Raw genomic sequence first — 21,637 nt, 5'->3', positions numbered from 1 at the left:
ATCGACACGTTGCGATCCGACCTTATACAGCCAGCCTTACATCACGAATGGGCCAAAGATGGTCCAGATTGGCATAAGCCGTTCTGGCTTTCACCAGATGTGAATCGATCTCATCACTCACGCCACCACCAGCACTTATGCAGCTACCCAGATACACGAACTTCTCGACTACTTCTATCTGCTCACTACCCAGAGTGAGTACAGGATTAGGATCCTACCAGACTTGTGGAAGTACTTTGCATTTCGAAGGTGCGAAGCACATACCATACCTACTGACACTGATTGCCAACTGATTAAGTTCGGATTCCATGCTTATATTCGGGACATTTCGTGAAGCCGCAAGAGACTTTAGTCGCCATTTTCATGGCGTCATGCAAGTGCAACCAATGCTCACCCATATTTTTCGGTGGGATGGTAGCTATCCTTGAACCTAGCTTGGTTTGATATTTAGTTGTAACAGGAGCTGCAGCCAATTTGGCTGACACTGGTCCATTTAGGACAAAAAATGTGTTGGCGACTGGAACGTAAGGTAAGATTAGCGAAAACAAGGGCATCACCAGAGCACAGATAGGTATGTGGTGTGTGCTACTTATATTGACACAAGTAGTATATGATGTTAGTCGTGAACAGGAGGTCAGGCAGCAAAGAGACAAGAGGATCGAACAGTAAAGAATGGAAACAGGGTGCAATTTGTATGAAAATGCAAGAACAATGAAGTCTGAGTCATTTTGAGACAACTGGTGGACATTTTGCTAATTAAGCATTTACTTTATGATTGTTAGATTTTATTAGCAATTCCTGTAATTTTGTGTTAGATACGTTCGATTGTCCCCACCCGTGTTCTGTCCACTCCAGATACTCCAGAAGGAGCGACGGTCTTGTACACGACCACGCAGGCGGTGGCTAATCGCGATGTGATCGGTCTGAGTCCGGGTTTAAGATGTAGAGGGTAGACTCCAGGCGGCACATCGGCGATGACTGTGCTGGTAGTTAGTGCTAGCAAGAAATAAGTTATAGTCTGCGTACAGTTGTAGTAGATGGTCATCGTCATCTTACCTGCAGCTAACAAGTCCCATTGGCCACCTAAATGACTCTCTTCTATGCCTAGATGTTCTGTCTGAGCATTCAAGTCTCCGGCTAGTACTACAATATCCGTCGAACAAGCTTTCTTTAAAAGAACAGTTAAGTGGTTAAAAAAATCCTTGATAGGATCTGGGTCGCAATCTATTGTAGCGTTGGCGAAAAGACGTCGTTTGATGTTGAGACTTTCTAAAGAGATAGTCAACCATATATGTTGTCCGATCTACATTAGTATGCGAAAGTTAAAGGAGACCAGTTTGAATGGTATACGTGATTCAGAAACACCGGTTCAATAATCCTAGTAAGATGGTGGTTGCAGGTAATCAACAGGAAACCCTGAACCTAGGTTTCGTACAACTTGGCACTCGTCAGCAAGGTGTACCTGTAATCTTGAGGAGACTGATGCTCGAATCGATCTGCACCAAGAAGGACCTGGCATACATGTCGTTGATCACCACCCAGTGATCAGTCAATTGTAAAGTATTCGTAGTCGGTGGTATTATTCAACTTAGGTTCATACGTCACTAGTTCCTTCAAGATACTGCAGGCCATGTTCACCATTTGTTTTGAATCAGTGTTTTCCAACTCTTCTAGGTGGATCCTCCGTATCCACCAACACGGTTAAAGCGTCGTATATTCGATTTCCATCCTCTCAATTTCATGAAGAATACCCGTGCCATGAAAAGACAGTGAGTAGGACTTCCCTGTCAGTGTTTGTATACGCATTTGGAGAGAGAGTGGACTTTCCCCACCTTCGACTGTACCAGTGCATTTGATGGAGTTTCGGATAATATAATAGAAACTCTTATAAATTTGTCAGATATTTGTGCGTTCACACAACCATGATGGTAAGTTGATGAGACTTTTCTGGGATTTCGTTTTATGGGTCGCTATGTGCTTGATGATGATGTTTTCGAAGAAATTAAATACTCAGGTAGTTCATATGAGAGCAGTGAGTTCCTGCGTGCATTAACTTGGCACCGTCTTAAAGTTTATCTAGATGAGAGTTACCGAGTGCAAAACGTGGTACATGTAATTGTACTGTATGAATGCAAGATTTATATTTGGTTAGTTTATCGAGATGTGTTACTCAGTGACTAAATATACCAAAATTGAGGCCAAGTGCAATCCTCGTAAACTTTTTGTTCTAGTCCTAACAAGTATAAAAAGAATTTTGGTGAGACTATAATTTACAGACGAGTCAATGAAATTAAGGACAGCAAGTCTTGGATTTTGACAGAAAATTAATTCACCCAAACCATTAAATAACACTTTGACATTATAGTTGATGTCAGTCCATGATGAAAACCCTTATTTTAATTCCTAATTGTAAGTTCTAACTCTAAATCCTAATTCTTTATACTAATTTAGAACCCTCCTTTGATCGTTGATATGTTGTCTCAAGGTCCCTTTAATATCGCTCAAAGGTCGTCCATACATTATAGTCTCAACATCATCAAGATTATATTTCTTCATATATATTGTTAGATATTCTTTTGTGCGTCTTAATATATAATTTTTATTTGATGAGAAATAGAAAAGATGTTGAAATTCATAAAATTACCGAGCGACAAAACGATATTCATGCCCAGAACACTAAACTGACAACAAAACTATCCACAAAACAGAAAATCTTGTACAGTCAATCAAGAACTGATGGTTTCCGTGTTTGATAAAAAATATGCCGATTGAAATATAAAGCAAGATTGGTTTAGCGAAGAGTTCCGTTTTTGGCGAATTCATTTGCACACCTATGCAATCGAAAATATATACTCATTTTTTCAAAATGATCATAATGGTAATAACAGTGAGGTAGTATAAACAAAGGAATGAAGACATTTTTATTAAAGAAATTTATAATAATGTTGTTTAGAGCTTAAATATTCATCATGTAGATAAAGAAATTATAATTGGAATGGGAAGGCTCAACGTGATAAGACAAAATGTTGAGTGGGAGGTGAACTGTAATCAGGAGGATCATAGAAACAGAACCAAATCAGGTGGGAGTAAAAGGTCCATAAAGAAAATAGGATAGAAGTAGATATCTGTAATAGGAGAAAACAATCACGAGAGATTAAGACTGTGGCAAGAGGAGTTTGTACAGGTTCTTTTTTCATACATAATTCTGGTTTCCCCAGATGTATAGCAAATGCTTCGGTAATGCTAAGAAAACGGAAGTTCACTGTCTTTAACAGCCTTCTACTTACCTTGTAGATGATTTTGAATGAAATACACACCGAACGAACTATTTACCTGGCCCCACATGAATAGTTAAATTGATAAAAGTACATGGAATTGGTCAAATGAGGGAGTTTATTTTGTATATTTTTATTAAACATCGATCGGCTGGCAAGCACTTATCACAAGGTTGCTGAGAAGAACGTTCTATTGAGAGTCGAAGATTCTCCTCTTCAGGATGTCTGTATCTATATCACCTTTGTTCAATTATTGTAGTTTAGAATTAGGGCTTGTTGGATTCAGTCTTCAGAACATGATGTATAGTAATAGAAAACTGTTTGTATCTAGTTTCCTGTCATAGAAATATCTTGATGTTTCAGAAAATCTTCCATATATGTTCCCATATCAAACCTGATGAAGTAAGTATCAGTATATCCATAGTTAACTTCTAAGAACTTTCATAAGTTTTAGATTCTATCCAAACTCCGTAAAATGAATCTGCAAATCGTCAAATTCATGTATTAGGTTCTTAATACTCTCTATATGGACGTCAATTTCAAAGGTGATACAGCCACTAGTTCACGTTCATCAAAAAGACACCTACCTGCAATCCTGGGATAACTAATGTTTTCATTTTGTTTCGAAATGGCGTCATAAAGTATTCATCAGAGACGTCCTCATGTAGAACTTAGGTACTTTTATTGGCTGGTCCCTAAATAGCCAATCACATGCTTATCTACTCCTTGATCCTGGTCGAATCCTGTCTACCAAGTTGCGCTGTGACCACTAGTCTAAGTTGACTTATGTTTGAATCCGGCAAGGAACATAAGTACCTATAAGATCCCAGTCACGTCATAAAGCCAACTGTTAACTAGTACAAAACCAGTCTTATGGACTTCTTGCTAGTTGCCTCCAACCGATAATATCAAAATATAGTGCACTCGATTTCGAGTCCCTTAGACTAGTGGCTACATGACAACGTGGTCGACAGAATTCAATAAACACGATCTGTATCTATTAACATTACTCAGTGTGTAATTGAACTGGTCATGAACTCTCATGTTCTTATTATCTTTCTACAGATTTAGAATACATTTCCATTGATATTTTACTTGGTTACACTGAGTTAAATTTTTAATAAGTTGCATAAGCTTGTACTTCCTACCGTATAGCTAACTGTTTGAGAGCAGACACTTAATTTTTGTCTATATGGTTCCCATTTTTAATCTTGTAATTCTTATATGAATATAACTGGAGATTAAAGTTAGATCTATTTTTATAAGTTGATAGTAGTTGTAAGTATAAAAAAGCCACGAGACTATACGGTTTAGACCATCTTGTACTAATTTGTCTCTGTGTTACATTCAAACGTCAGCACTTTTAACGAAGTCTATTGTAACAAAATATCTCAATAATTATTTTGGCTCACTGAAAATGCATATATATATATATATATATATATATATATATATATATACTTTACTTACATCATAGATTTTGGCCAGTTATTGATAATGCGTTGCGTAAGGCTGCAATTGACCGTTCTGTTGAAGTACGCTTACTAATCAGCAAATGGAAACATACTTCGTCGGTTACTGAGAACTTTTTGAATTCCATACGAGCAATCAGTGGAGTTCGATCGGCTCAAGTTCGTGTTGTAAGTCAATGAGAATTGATTTGTATTTTCATTTTCCCCACTAACCATTATTGAAATTGTGTTTTCAACTGTAATAAAAATCACATTCATTATGTATCATTTTTTGCTTAGATTAGAAAGCACTGATCACAGAATATGATGCTCTGAGACGACGCTAAATACTCTTGACAAAAGTGGAAGACTACTGAAACTGTAAAACTTTGAGGATGGCGTTTAAACCAATAGCTTTAAATACCTTGACAGATTAAACTAGAAAACCGTATACTTGTTTACAGTGTTTGATAGAAATCATGTCCACATCTGCAGTTCTAAAATAATCGAATACATCATAACTCAGGTGTTCTATCCGAAAAAGATTAAATTATGGGTAACTTCTGGTATATATATATATATATATATATATATATATATATATATATATATATAATATATATATATATATATATATATATATATATATATATATATATACTTTAGCTTTTATTATGAGCCTTCAATTGACCTATTGGTTATTATTATACGATTTACTATTCTCAAGTTAACCCCAATCTATTAATTACAGTCTCTCACCCTCACAGCCACTTTTGTCTTGATCTTGTATAATTATTGTGCTCTTATTTTGTGGTGTTATACGGTCTGGTCTGCTTGTAAATAAACCACATGTGTCTGAAACATACTATTCATACAGTGAAGGCTAAGATTGCATTGTGGACTCAACGAACAGGGCTAGGCGAGAAGGACCACTAAGGATTCAGAGCTGACGCAAAGCTGCTAATGTTGGTTGGCGTTTGGCACAAGAACAAGGTCTTATAAGTCGGCATTCTGATTGACAATTTAGTAACGTGTTAATGGACAGGGCTAAAGTCATATGAACAATGAGAAAAGATGTAATATTATTATACTAGACCAATAACATAGTCACTTATTGCATTCAGTCGGCATGTACACAAAAAATGTGTGTTTATGAACGTTAAATATTAGTGCAAAGATATACAATTTGGGTAAGGTTGACTCATTTATTAAATATGTGTTTGATATTTCTTAGTCCTGACATCTACAGGCTACTACTTTTAAATAGATAGAGTCATTAGTGTGTTTAACTATAACTTTCTGTAGTTACTTACTTACTTACTTACGCCTGTTACTCTTCATGAAGAAACATGGGCCGCTCACCAGCATTCTCCATCCAACCCTGTCCTGGGCAATCCTTTCCAGCTCCTTCCAGTTGTTACTCATCCTTTCCATATCTGCTTTTATTTCCCGACGTAAAGTGTTCTTTTGTCTTCCTCTTTTCCGCCTTCCTTCAGGATTCCAAGTTAGGGCTTGCCTCGTGATGCAGTTTGACGATTTGCGTAACGTATGTCCTGTCCATTTCCATCGTCTTTTCCTAATTTCCTCATCAGCTGGAAGCTGGTTTGTTCTCTCCCACAAAAGGCTGTTGCTGATTGTATCCGGCCAACGGACATCGAGTATCTTGAATAAACAATTGTTTATAAATACTTGTACCTCTTTGATGATGGTTGTTGTAGTTCTCCAAGTTTCAGCTCCATACAGTAGAACTGCCTTGACGTTCGTATTGAAGATTCTCACTTTGATATTGGTTGACAGTTGTTTTGAGTTCCATATGTTCTTCAATTGTGGGAATGCTGTTGTTGCTTTGCCGATCCTCGCCCTTACGTCTGCATCCGATCCCCCTTGTTTATCGATGATGAATCCTAGGTACGTGAAGGATTCTACATCTCCCAGAGTTTCGCCATCAAGAGTGATTGGATTGCTGTTCTCCACTTTGAATTTGAGGACCTTGGTTTTCCTTTTGTGTATGCTGAGGCCTACTGATGCAGAGACTGCTGCTACATTGGCTGTCTGTATCTGCATTTGTTCATGTGTATGCGATAGGAGGGCTAGGTCATCTGTGAAGTCCAAGTCGTCGAATGGATTCTGAGCTGTCCATTGTATGCCGTGTTTTCCCTCAGATGTCGCGGTCTTCATAATCCAGTCGACCACCAGAAGAAAGAGGAAGGGTGAGAGTAGACAGCCTTGTCTGACTCCGGTTCTTACTTGGAATGCGTCTGTCAGCTGTCCTCCATGCACGACCTTGCACTGTAGTCCGTTGTATGAGTTCCGTATGATGTTGACGATATTCTCAGGAACTCCGTAGTGTCGAAGAAGTTTCCATAACGTTCTCCTATCCACGCTGTCAAATGCCTTTTCATAATCAATGAAGTTGATGTACAGTGACGAGTTCCACTCAATTGGTTGTTCGATGATGATCCATAGTGTCGCGATTTGGTCTGTGCACAACCGATGCATATGGAATCCAGCTTGTTGATTTCGAAGCTGAGCGTCTACTGAATCTTTCTGGGTCAGCAACACTGTTGAAAACTTTTCCTGGTATTGATAGTAGTGTGCTGTCTACATAGTTCTCACATTTGCCCAGATCTTTCTTTGGTATCTTGATGAGGTATCCTTCTTCGCAGTCTTTCGACACTTGTTCTTCCTCACAGATCTTTCTGAATAGAACGTGGTGCATGTTTGCAGTTGATTCTCTGTCCGACTTTAGTGCTTCAGCTGGCATATTGTCGGGTCCTGCTGATTTCCCGCTCTTGATTTATTTGATGACCATCCTGATTTGTTCTGTCGTTAATGAAGTGACATACATAAGATCTGTGTGCGCTGCTTCGATGTCCGGTAGATTCATTGGAGCCGGCCTATTCAGGAGTTCCTCGAAGTATTCTACCCATCTGTTCATCTGTTGTTGAATTTCAGTGATTGGCCTGCCTTCTTTGGCCTTGACCGGTCTCTCTGGTTTATTGTATTGACCTGCTAGTTTCTTCGTTGTATCGTAAAGCTGTTTCATATTTCCTTCTCTTTCCGCTTTTTCTACCGTCGTTGCTAATTTTTTCACTTATTTCTTCCTGTCGGCTCTAATGCTCCTCTTCACTTGCTTGTTTGCTTCTATGTATTCAGCTTGTGCTTGGACTTTCTCTGCTCGTGTTCGGCTGTTGGTAATTGCCGTCTTCTTGTTCTTCCTTTCTTTGATCTTGTCCAGTGTTTCTATAGAGATCCATTCTTTATGATGGTGTTTCTTTAGACCCAGAACCTCTTGACACGTTGAAGTTAATACTTCTTTGATACCTTTCCATTTGTCCTCTATAGTAGTTTCTTCTTCCTTCAGTAGATCCTGTAAGGCTTGGAACTTGTTGTTGAGAGTTATCTTGAATTCGTTGAGTTTGTTAGTACCTCGAAGGAAGGCTGTATTGAACCTTTGTAGTGCTGTTTGTCCACTTGCCCAGTTCTTGTTTATCTTCAGTTTTAAATTGGCCACAACTAGATGGTGATATGAAGCTATATCAGCTCCTCTCCTGGTTCTCACATCTTCCATTGTCCTTCGGAATGTTTTATTGATGCAGATATGATCTATTTGGTTCTCTGTAGTGTGGTCCGGTGAGATCTATGTCACTTTGTGTGGAAATATTGTGCCACCTATGACCAGTTTGTTGAATGCACACAGATCTGCAAATCTTTCTCCATTTTCGTTTCTCTCAACCAGTCAATGTCGTCCCATGATATCTTCATATCCAGTGTTGTCAATTCCAACTTTGGCGTTTATATCTCCCATCAGAATGATGAGGTCCTTTCTTGGGCACTTCTCTATGATTGACTGCAGCCGCTCGTAGAATTGATCTTTGATGTCGTCGTTGCTGTCGTTGGCGGGTGCATAACATTGGATGATATTCATTGTGATCCCCTCCTTCTTTGTTTTGAATGATGCTTTGATGATTCTGGATCGGTGAGATTCCTATCCTACAAGTGCATTTCGTTCTATTTTGGACAGCATTAGAGCAACTCCCTGAGTGTGTTGAGGATTTTCCTCTTCGTGACCGGAGTACAGCAGCATCTCTCCCGTAGCTAGCCTTTTCTGTCCAGCTTGGGTCCAGTGGGTTTCGCTAATTCCCAGTACTGCTAAGTTGTATCTCCTCGTTTCCGTTGCTATTTGACTGGTCTTCCCGGTCTCCCACATTGTTCGGATGTTCCATGTACCTATAAAAATTTTTGCTCTGGTTGTTAGAAGGGGCATCGGCCTCGTGGCTTCCGAAGAAACTCGGCTTTCACCATGAAGCGTCATAATTCTTCTAAATGAAGACCTTCTAACTCTCAGGGCAGAGTTTAAATGGTTTGAATTATTTTTTCCGGTAAGCGTTTTTCAGCGAGTTAGCTTTCTACGGGATGGGGACGCTAACCCCATGCCCAACCCTCCTCCTTTACCCGGGCTTGGGACCGGCAGTAGCTCTGGTAGAGCTACAGGCGGAGTTAACTGTTTATAGTATTATGGGTTAATTTTTGGCTAGATACGTGTAGAGTAGCCCCTTCCTGCAATTATTCCATATACTCTCTAATATTTTCAGATACTGAATTTACCATATTATGAATTGAGTGAAATCATAAAGCTACTGACTCTTCATTTCTGGAGAAGTCGCTTAACATTTGAACTTGTTACTTGTTGATTGGATGTGGTTCTGAATGGCATCAAATCAAAATGAAATGGTTTGTTTTATAAATCTACATTCCCATTGTTTGGTGTTCTCTACGTGACCGATGTTGTGTAGATTCAATCCATTGTGAAACTGTGAATACTGACTGATTAGGTTTCCTAAACTAGCCTGAACCAGATGTCCAGTTATTCCTGATTTTCATAAGTACTTTACTTGATTTTAATCCGTAATAAAAACTGACATTATAGTATTTACTAGATTATTTTTGAATTAGGTTGTTGTCTTATTTGTTGTATTTTTTGCACTTTTTAACAGCGTTACTTTGTTGTACCTTCGTATACTGACACACAAAAAAGAATGCCATATGCTCGTGTGAATCATAATAAATATATGGTAACCGATAAAACAGCTTACATAGGTAAGTATTTTGCAGAATGAAAAAATAATAATAGTTAGTGGGTCAAATCGATCAAGTTTGCATAAGAATGTGTTGATATATTAACAGTAAATTCCTATCCTATATATATATCGTAAGTACATGAAAGTACTAAATGAGCTTATCAGTTCAGCTCCCAAAGAATAATCAAAACCGCCGGTCACCATTACAATAGTTCCGATCACAGTATCAGTTGATTCTGGTTCGTTTCTCTGAGAAAGCATACTTTTTTTTCACATAAAAGATATACTTGACTGATGTGTGCAGTTATTTAGTAAATAGGTAAATTCAACTTTGTCACGATTACCTTCAATGTTGAGACACAATTATTTAGATTCTACTTAAGAAGCTGAGTTATAAATAAAAAAAACCTGCCTGTAGTTCTTCTAGGGTTACTGCCGGTCCTAACCCCGGGTAACGGAGGAGAGTTGGGCATCGGGTCAGCTACCCCATCCGTAGAAAACAACCTTACTAGAGAATCACTAACCAGCCCTCCAAGTTCAAGGATATTTTTTCGGGAGAATTATGAGGACTCACGGTGAAGGCTGAAATTCTTCGGAATCCATGAGGCCGATTCCCCTTCTACATCATCCAGAGCAACAATTAGTATAGGTACATGGAATGTTCAGACAATGTGGGAGCTCGATAGGCCCAATCAAATAGCTGCGGAAATGAGAGATACAACTTGGTGGTTCTCGAAATTAGTGAAACCCATTGGACCTAAACTGGACAGAAAAGGATAGATTCAAGAGAGATGCTGATATATTCTGGTCACGAAGAAGTAATTGCTCCCCACACTCGGAGTTTCTCTGATGCTATCCACAGAAGCACGTAATACACTTGTAGGATATGATTGATCGTTGAGCGTGGACAAAAGCCACAGCCTACAGACTATTAAATATATGTTTTCCCTTCCTGTCATTGATTTCTCCTCTTGACTCACTGAATGTGACTACTGGTAATTGTATTGAATTAAATATTATCTAGTGGGTCGTGAATCATGGTTCTGGTATGCCGTGATTAGTCTTATTAAGTTATTACTGCATTATACGAGTGAGAGAGAAAAAACATTTCAAAAATCCGTTATACCAATGATATAAACACAAGTTAAATTAAAATCGAGATTAATTACTTAAAACTATGCATGAGTATAGTATTTACAGTTATAAATGTGATTTGAATATAAACTGGTTTTTATAATGATCCAGCAGTAGTTGAAGGCCGTGGGTGGGAAAATAACTGGACAAATAGTTTTGTACTCATAAATATGGCAGTAAAATTAGAACTGCTACTATCTTTACAATGTTTTATAAACAAAGACACAGAAACTACTAATCTATAACGATTGTGTATGCTGAACTTTTTTCGACTATATTCGCTATATCCACAATGTGAGACAATACTTCCCTTGTAATGAGTTAGACCACGCGGTCTGGGCACCCGGGCAGTATCACAGCCTTCACACGTATCAAATGAGATTTGTGTGGTGCATATGTATTTGGTGCCTCCTTGTACCAATATCTATGTGTTAAAATAAATAAGTAATAATGTAATGGGTTATTTTTGTTGTGACGATGGGAATATCGAAAAAAGTGTAATCATAGGGGACTGATTTACATCATAGTACTGCTTTGATTTGTTTTCCATCATTACTAAGTATTAGAATAACTATGTTTCTATATTCTGTTTATTGTAAGCTTCCGTTTGACTCATTAGCTATTATTGTCTTATTATTCTTAATTTACTGCTGATCAGTTATTAACAGATGGCCCGTTTTCATAGCCACTTTTGGCTTGTTTGTACACAACTATGATTTGGTATACAGTTCACTCACATGAGGTGAACTTTTAGATATAATAATAAATCACGTTGTTTGAATTCATAAAATAACAGTAAAAGCAAAACTGAAATAACTGATTTTATCGTTATCAAATCATGACTTCTGTTCTTTAACCCTAAAGATAAATTTTAAGTGTATGAATATAAATATCAAAACAATAGTGATTGGTTTAAGTGTGATTGAATTATGTGCTAAATATCACTAGACGAATAACGTATTAGCAAAAAGTTACCGTTGTCTACAAGCATGTTCGAACATGAATCTATAAGAGTGATAACACGATTATTAAAACACATTCTTATTCAAATGGAAATAACAAAACAAATAATTGGCTCAGCACGCTCAGGGAGTTGCTCTGATGCTGTCCAAACAAGCGCGAAAAGCACTTATTGGATGGGAATCTCATCGATTCAGAATCATCAAAGCATCCTTTAAAACAAAGAAGAAGGGAATCACAATGAATGTTATCCACTTTTATGCACCCACCAGTGATAGCGATGACGACGATGAAGATCAGTTCTACGTGATACTGCAATCGATCATAGAGAAGTGATCAGAAAAGGACATGACAATCCCGATAGGAGACCTGAACTCCATAGTCGTAATGGATGACATGGGGGATGAAAATATCATGGGACGACATGGACTAGGAGAAAGGAATGAAAATGGTGACAGATTTGGAAACTTGTGTGCATTCAACAAATTGGTCATAGGTGGCACAATATTTCCACACAAACGTATACACAAAGCTACATAGATCTCACCGGACCACACTACAGAGAACCAAATAGATCATATCTGCATCAATAAAACATTCCGAAGGACAATGGAAGATGTGAGAACCAGGAGAGGAGCTGATATAGCTTCATATCACCATCTAGTTGTGGCCAATTTAAAACTGAAGATAAACAAGAACTGGGCAAGTGGACAAACAGCACTACAAAGGTTCAATACAGCCTTCCTTCGAGGTACTAACAAACTCAACGAATTCAAGATAACTCTCAACAACAAGTTCCAAGCCTTACAGGATCTACTGAAGGAAGAAGAAACTACTATAGAGGACAAATGGAAAGGTATCAAAGAAGTATTAACTTCAACGTGTCAAGAGGTTCTGGGTCTAAAGAAACACCATCATAAAGAATGGATCACTGCTGATTAACTGGGTAGGATTCAAAAAAAGAAGACAGCAATTATCAACAGCCGAATAAGAGCATAAAAGGTCAAGACACAGACTAAATGTACAGATGCAAACAATTGAGTGAGTTGGAACGTAAGATTTGATAAGAGGAAGCACGCGGAACACCTATCAGTAACAGCAGGAAAAGCTGCAAGAGAAGGAAATATGAAACAACGAAGAAACTGGCAGGAAAATATAGTAAAGCAGAACAAATAATCAAGAACAAAGCAGGCAAGCTAATCACTGAAATTCAAGAACAAAGGAACAGGTGGATAGAACACTCTGAGGAACTCTTGAATAGGTCAGCTTCCTTGGATATCGGAGCACCATACACAAACTTTCCTATAGATGTCACTCTATCAACGATAGAACAAATCAGGGTGGTCATCAAACAAATCAAGAGTGATAAAGTAGCAGGACCAGACAATATACCAGCCGAAGCAATAAAATCAGACAGAATCAACTGCAAACATGCTCCATGTTCTATTCTGAAAGTTTTGGGAGGAAGAGCAAAGGAAAAATTAAGATCTTCAAATATAACACAAAGAACACTAACCCAATCACACTTGATGGAGAAGCTCTGAAAGAGGTGAAAACTTTCACGTACCTGGTCAACAACATCGTCAATTAACAATGAGGATCTGATGCAGACGTAAAAGTAAGTATTGGCAAAATAAGGGCAACATTCCTACAGCTGAAGAACATATGAAACTCAAAACAAATGTCAGTCAGAATCAATGTCATAATCCTCAGTAAAAACGTCAACACAGTTCTACTGAACTGAGCTGAAACTTGGAGAACTGCCAGCACCACCACCAATATAGTGCAAGTATTTGTAAACGATTGTCTACACAAGATACTCAATGTCCTTTGGTCGGATACCATCAGCAACAGCCTACTGTGTGAGAGAACAAACCAGCTTCCATCTGACGAGGAAATTAGAAAGTGACGCTGGATGTGAATAGGAAATACATTGTGGATATCATCAAATTGTACTGAGACAAGCCCTAACCTGTAATCCTGAAAAGGAAAGGAAGAAGACTAAGGAACACATTGTGCAGGGAGTTTGAGCCAGACATGAAAAGAATGAATAGCAACTGGAAATAGGTGGGAAGGATTGTCCAGGACTAAGTTGGATGGAGAATGCTGGTGGTCGGCCTGTGCTTCTCTACGAGGGCTAACAAGCGTAAGTAACTTAGTAACGTAATATAATCATTTTTTATGTGACTACAATGTGTCATTAACTATTAATCTCCATATTCCTACCAGCCAGTCTCGTAGTTATTTGTACAGAAGCTGGTGGAATGCCATACGTAAAGTTCACCTAAGCTATCGTAGCAGCTGTCACAAAATGACGTCATAGTTTGACAACCGATTCCCATTTTGCTTAAACATATGTGGTGATTTAAACTCACTCACATGGGGTGTCCTTTGAACGAGGATAAGTCAATGACTAAAACGAAATTGAATTTCGTTGAACATGTCCATATTGAGATTATTGTTGGAATTAATGATGTGTTTGTTTGTATAACTATAATTTATAACGAAGAGAAGACATATTGATCTTAAAAATGGGTTATACGTTCGGAACTTTATACATCTATCATGAGTTCACTGTCTTGTTAGTTTAATTAATCATCACATACTAGATGCCCTGGTATGGCCGAGAGTGGGGTGGGTTCGCCCTCCCACTCGAAATACTCTCACACGGCCACGCGTATACAGCCTCTGCCAGGGAAGTCCTACTCATTGCCTTCTTGTGGCAGGGGTGTTGTTTACGAAAATGAGAGGACGAAAAGCGAATGTCACGCGCTTTACCCGGATTCCAAACCAATGGTGCACATGAGCTCCAGTATCCTGCGGGAACAAATGGCGTATGAACCAATCGTTGGTCACCGGCTACCATGGGATTGCATCTCCTTACGATGCTCCACTGCCTTGTGGATCAGACCTTTAGGTCGAAGGCTCGGGGTGTGGCCCCCTCAGATAACCACCTGCTTCGGTCTGGGCACCCGAGCAGTATCACAGCCCGCACACAAATATGATGAACTGTCGATAATTATGGAAAATACTTTTCCTGCTTCAACTATTAATCAAACGATTCACATTATTATTACTACTATTGTTATTATTTACTACATCATTTATTCACTCTCTTTTATTCCTACTCTCTCTATCCTTATTTTTCGACATATACAGCAGCTCATCTATGGTGGAAATTCGGTTCTATCTAAACGTTCTCGAGTAGAGACGTTATCAGATATGGCTCAGAATAGAAGCCAGTGGCGATCCTGTTGTAACCTTTTACTTTCTTCATAAAAAGTGGTTGCTTCTTCCTTAACTGAAAGATCTCTTCTGAGTGTACGTTTCTGTTTCCCCCATTATTATTATTACACTACCTAACACTAATCTGTTCGGTATCGTTTTTTTACGCTCCTTACTTTTTTTTTCCTTCTCTTCATATTTTCATTGTTTTGTGTGGCGCATATATATATTTGGTGCCCTCTTATACCAATATTTATGTGTTTAAATAAATAAATAAAACTTAAATAGTTATGTGCAAAGCAAGATGAAAACTTTTTTGTATGGTTACACCTGATAAATTCAATTCTAAATAAATACATTTTACGAATACCAGTTGCTGATTAAGTTCATTAACAGTTCTTAATGATACTTATTTGTCTATAAAACCACACATAAACACCTGTTGCAATTTTATTTATTTATTTATTTATTTGAACACATAAATCTTGGTACAAGAGAGCGCCAATATATATGCGCCACACAAAACAATGAGAATGCGAAGAGAAATAGAAAAAAAATTAAGGAGCGCAAAAGAAAAAGAGAACAATAACGAAGAGATTGATGTAAGGTAGTGTGGTAGTAACGAGGTACAATCAGAAGAAATCTTTCAGGTAAGGGAGATACAACCACTTTTTATGAAGAAAGTAAAAGAAGGTTACAGCAGGATCGCCACTGGCTTCTATTCTGAGCCATATCTGATAAGGTTTCTAGCCACTGTGTCGTACCATCTCTCGGACCCCAACCAGGGAGTCGAGAAGGACCGACACAAGCCAGTCCTTCGCAGCTTTCTTTCATGCCACGACACCATGTCATGCACTGACCACCTCTCCGCTTCTTCCAACCAGTCCCAGAGTCGGCAAATAATGCACGACGTGGAATTCTCTGGGATGACATTCGGAGAACATGCCCAAGCCACCGAAGTCGGTATTTCAAGATGGTGACACCAATTGAATTATCATCTCTGTGCTCGAACACACGATGCCGAACCTTTGCATTACTGACATGGTGTTGCCACTGAATGTCAGCAATCCTTCGGAGACAGCGATGATCGAACACAGAGAGTCGTCTAACGTCCTCAACTCGGAGAGGCCAGGTTTCACAAGCATAGAGCAGAACTGCTCTCACCGACGCGTTGTAAATCCGACCTTTTACAGCCAGAATAACATCACGGAAGCGCCAAAGGTGGCCCAGATTGGCATAAGCCGCTCTGACTTTCACTATACATGCATTGATCTCAGCACTCACGCCACCACCAGCACTTATGCAGCTACCTAGATACACGAACTTCTCGACTACTTCTATCTGCTCACCATCCAGGGTGAGTACAGGATTGGAATCCTGCCAGTCTTGTGGAAGTACTTTGCACTTCGAAGGTGCAAAGCACATACCATACTTACGGACACTGATTGCCAACTGATTAAATTAGGATTGCATGGCTTGGGCATTATCGCACAGTAAGACAATATCATCCGCATACTCAAGGTCGAGAAGTCTTTCTCCAGGCAACAGATCCACACCACCATTACTTACATTCATCAGAGCTGTTTCTAGAATGTCATCGATGGCGAAGTTGAAGAGGAATGGTGAGATTGGGTAACCCTGCCTAACCCCACTGCTCGAATAGAACAATGGAGAAAGGTGGTTGTATGCCCTCACTCTGCCTGAGGTGTTTTTATATAGGGCTTTTAGAATGTTAATAAACTTCTCAGACACACCCTTCTTCAATAAACAATCCCAGAGAACAGTCCTATCCAACGAATCGAAGGTAGCCCTGATGTCAAGATACACTACGATTGTTGGCCTTTGACGAGTATGACGGTGTTCTAACATTTGGCGGAGGGTGAAGATATGATCAATACATCCTCGACCAGAACGAAACCCAGCCTGTTCCTCGCGAGCCAATGTTTCTCGGGTTTTGAACAACCTACGAAGTATGAAGGAAGCCAATAGCTTGGACGCAATCGGAAGTAGACTTATCCCCCGATAGTTGTTACAGGAACAACGTGAACCCTTTTAAAGATAGGGACAACTATCGACTCATTCCATGACGTTGGTACACTCTCTAGCTCCCAAACCTTTGTGAACAACGTCGTCAATTCCCTAGTCAGTAAGTTAGCACCATCTTTAAAAAGAGCCAGAGGCAAGTCATCTGGGCCCGGTGATTTGTGGCGTTCCAAGAGTTAGAGTTCCTTGCGGACTCCCGCGTCATTTGGTGGATCAGTTGTCACCGGTTATGGAGGGCAGGATAGTTTAATCGATGTTGCCAGAGCAGCAGGCCAGTTGAACTGCCCTTCGAAAAATTCAGCCCATTGTCCAAGACGTCGATGGATGTTAGTGATTGGCATCTCATCATCCTCGCAGATTGTTTCACTCACACCAGACTTCTTGCTGCCAGTGGCTCGGACGAGTTGGAAGAGCTTTCGGTAATTACCAGATGCAGCTGCTGCTTCCAGCTCATTAGCACGCTCAGACCACCAGGCTTCTCTGTCCTTACGCAAGCTTTGTCCAATTTCACTACGTAACAACCTTCGTTTGTGGTCAAACTCACGGTCACCCGGAGTAGACCGACGGGCTTCAATGAGTTGTAAGGAACCACAAGAAACCCAGTGCTTAAAAGCGGGACGTTTCGCGAACCCACAACTGACTGTACCCGCCATTTTCATGGCGTCATGCAATTGCAACCAATGCTCATCTATACTTTTCGGTGGTATGGTAGCTAGCCTAGAGGCTAGCTCGATTCGATACTTACTAGCAACAGAAGTTGCAACCAACTTGCTAACATCAATCCGTTGATGGTGGTCACTTCGTTGTCCACTGAAAAGTAAGGCAAGATTGACGCAGACCAAGGCATGATCAGAGTCCAGATAGGTACTCCAAAAGGAGCGGCGGTCTTGTACACACAGCGGTAGCTGATCGCGATGTGATCAATCTGAGTCCAGGCTTGAGATGCAGAGGGAGGACGCCAGGTGGCACATCGGCGATGACTGTGCCGAAAGTTAGTGCTAGACAGAAACAGGTTGTGGTCTGTGCAAAGTTGCAGTAGACGGTCCCCGTTATCTGTCCTGCGACTAACAGGTCCCCATCGGCCACCTAAACGACTCTCTTCTGTGCCTAGCCGCCCGACCCGAGCATTCACGTCTCAGGCTAGTACTACAATATCTGTCGAACGCACTTTCTGGAGAAGAAAAGATAACTGGTGGTAAAACTCATCCTTGATTGCATCCGGGCTGCAATCTGTCGGGGCATAGGCGGAGATGACGAAGAGACATCGTTTCTCACGCCGATTTCTTCTCACTTTGATGGAACTCTCTAATCTAACAGCACATAACCGACTGTTAATGGGGATCCAATCGACTAGTGCTGCCTCAGCTCTAGCGCTTAGTGCGACACCAACGCCAGCAAGGCCAGACGAAGATGCCACAGGGTCCCCGGTAAGCGCACGTAAAACAAGCTTTTTGAAGCGACAGATGGAGATCGAATTTGTAGTACTTCACCAGGGTCTTGAATACGGGTCTCGGATAAACAACAAACATCAATATTAAGACTTTCTAAAGACATAACCAGCCCTATCTGTTGTTCGACCTGCATAAGTGTGCGAACGTTGAAGGCAGCCAGTTTGAATGGTGCACGTGGTTTCAGATAAACTGCTTCAGTCCTCGTATTCGGTGGTAACATACAATTTTCAACCGGACAGTGACTCGAGAACGTTGAGATAGAGTCGAATTTCCACCAAAGACGAGCCGCTGTATAAGTATAAAAGAGGGTAAATAATGTGGAAAATAATAATAATAACAATAATAATAATTATTATTATAATGACAATAATAGTAATAATAATAATAGTATTAATAATGACAATAATTGTAATGATAATAATTTGAATCAATTGGTTGTTTTTCGAAGCGAGAAAAGTAATTTCCATAGACATAAAAAGTTCATCATTTGTGTGTGGGCTGTGATACTTCCCGGGTGCCCAAACCGAAGCAGGTGGTTATCTGAGGGGCCACACCCCGAGCCTTCGACCTAAAGGTCTGATCCACAAGGCAGTGGAGCATCGTAAGGAGATGCAATCCCATGGTAGCCGGTGACCAACGATTGGTTCATACGCCATTTGCTCCCGCAGGATACTGGAGCCCATGTGCACCATTGGTTTGGAATCCGGGTAAAGCGCGTGACATTCGCTTTTCGTCCTCTCATTTTCGTAAACAACACCCCTGCCACAAGAAGGCAATGAGTAGGACTTCCCTGGCAGAGGCTGTATACGCGTGGCCGTGTGAGAGTATTTCGAGAGGGAGAGCGGACTCTCCCCACTCTCGGCCGTACCAGGGCATTCGGGGGGCGTTGCAATCGACAATAAATAAATTATTTTTATAAATCTGTTTAGGTACTTCTAATTGGTCCGGTGATTACTTCCTTTATACGGGTGGTGTCGCTTTCGTTTATGAAGAAGGAAATCATACTTCAAATGACTTAAATCAAGAAAATACGGATCATAGTGAATTTTGTTTACCGAAACCTGTATCTATCAGAAAACAATTGGAAAACGTTTTCTTTCGAGATTGGAATTCAGAGTTTACCAATGAACTTTAAATAATTTTCTTATAGAATTTACTCTTATCAATGGAATAAATTCTTATTATTTATAAACACTAAACTGATAAATGTAAGATTAATGTTGTGTTTTTTTTAAGATAAAATAATCGTTCAAAACTTTTTCGTCTTATTCCTATTTAAATGCACATGATCCTTGTTTTTTGATCTCATCTTGTGATTCCGAATAGAACTGCTGATATGATTGAGGATTTATAAATAGCTTAAGAATGCATTCATCTAATTTATAGTTTATTTTAAACAAACCATAAACATCGTCATCATATGATATTTCTTATCATGTCCAGATATATTCGTTCGTAGTTGAATCCTAACAATTATTTTTAATTTAAATAAAGTAGACTTACTGGTCTAGCTTCATAATGTCTATTTCACTGTAGATATTCTTTGTATTTAAATTCAAGTTATCGAAACTGGCAAATGGACTCGTTCTGTTCTTTCGACGTTTGACTAGTTAAACGTGGCACGGTGCTAAGTTTAGTATGACTTGAGTACTATGTGTTTGGATAAGATTCCCATCAAAATTTATATGACTGAGTGGCTTAATAATTTGATTTTATACATTTCAACCTTTATGTAATTTGATCTATAGACTAACACTCACATAAACAGTACGGTTTAATTACATTTATAAACTTAATTGAGGCTGATCAACTAAAACTTCATTTACAGTTTAGTTGACTGGTGATATATTGCATCGTAAGCCACATAATAACTGTTATAACTTATGACCTGTGTGCCCTGTTTATTGTATAACGTAATGATATCGCGAAGCAGAGAGCAGTGAATTATCGACCGGGCCAGTGACGCATGAAACCCGTGCGAGCACTCTAGTGTCTTGATTGGTCCTGCATCCTCCTAGCTCAGTCAGTTAACTCCAGAACACCAACCTCAGCCTCTGCGATATGAATCATTTATTTCAAGCATACTGGGTTTATATACCAACCAGACAAACCACAGCGTACCATAAAATATGAAACAACATTTGTACAAGAATTAGCCAAATGTGGCTGTGAATGAGGGAGGTAGTAATTAATAGACAGGCCATAACTCAAGAATGGTAAATCGTATAATAATAGTTCATAGGTCAAAATAAAGCTCATGATAAGATGGACATGAATATGAACAGTTTAGTTACTTAAGAATTATACTATAAAAATATGCGCATAGTATTTGTCCATAAATGGATCCCAAAAGTTACCATTCATTATTCGTATCGGGACATAACAATAACACAAGTTATAAAAGAACACGTCGGTTGATTTGAAGAAACTTGAGAATAAGTCTGTGATAGCGTTACATGCATTAGAAACAGGACAAAAGATTAATTTTGAAGTGACCAAAATACTTCAGAAAGGTTTTAACACCCATAAAGAAAAATTGACAGCAGAAGCGCTGTATATATGGGCGAACAAGAACAGCCTGAACCGAAAAGATGGCATTCAACTGTCGACTACCTGGCAAATTTCGTTATGACAAGTAATTTGAAACCTATCTTTATTCAACCTGTTTATTCCACATGTATCGTTATTTTTGACTGATTTCAATAAGTTTTTAGCTATACAATTAGGTATTTATCAACCTTGAACTTGCACTTTTATTTATTTTTTCCTTCATATATAACATAATCAACACAGAACATCAATAATTAATCTCACACATACATACCTACACACTCACACACAAACAATTTGTTATTCAGTTAATTATTTCCATGTAGTTGAATTTCCCACATGAATTGTAGTTAACTGACTCATTTTATCCTATTTTACAAAAATCAACATCCAAATTTGATTGGTGTAACACAGTATAGTTATTATTGTTAAAGAGCTACATATTTATTTAATGATTTTGATTATTA

The 21,637-nt window shown here is 39.1% G+C and overlaps 1 protein-coding gene across 1 annotated transcript in view; it reads left to right on the top strand.

Annotated features, from left to right (window-relative positions):
* The window catches only part of PLD3 (5'-3' exonuclease pld3), a 34,116-nt gene extending 12,479 nt beyond the window's left edge, over positions 1 to 21,637 (top strand). Inside the window, exons 7-9 of the mRNA XM_051215953.1 lie at positions 4,753 to 4,915; positions 9,724 to 9,826; positions 19,550 to 21,637. Of these exons, the coding sequence (XP_051073733.1) occupies positions 4,753 to 4,915; positions 9,724 to 9,826; positions 19,550 to 19,755 (472 nt within the window). The 3' untranslated portion in view covers positions 19,756 to 21,637. The remainder of the gene's footprint in view (positions 1 to 4,752; positions 4,916 to 9,723; positions 9,827 to 19,549) is intronic.

This window comes from Schistosoma haematobium, chromosome 1, assembly GCF_000699445.3.
Source record: "Schistosoma haematobium chromosome 1, whole genome shotgun sequence".
Lineage (NCBI taxonomy): Eukaryota > Metazoa > Platyhelminthes > Trematoda > Strigeidida > Schistosomatidae > Schistosoma > Schistosoma haematobium.
Note: the sequence above shows the minus strand (reverse complement) of the source record. Positions and strands in the feature narration are given on the sequence as shown.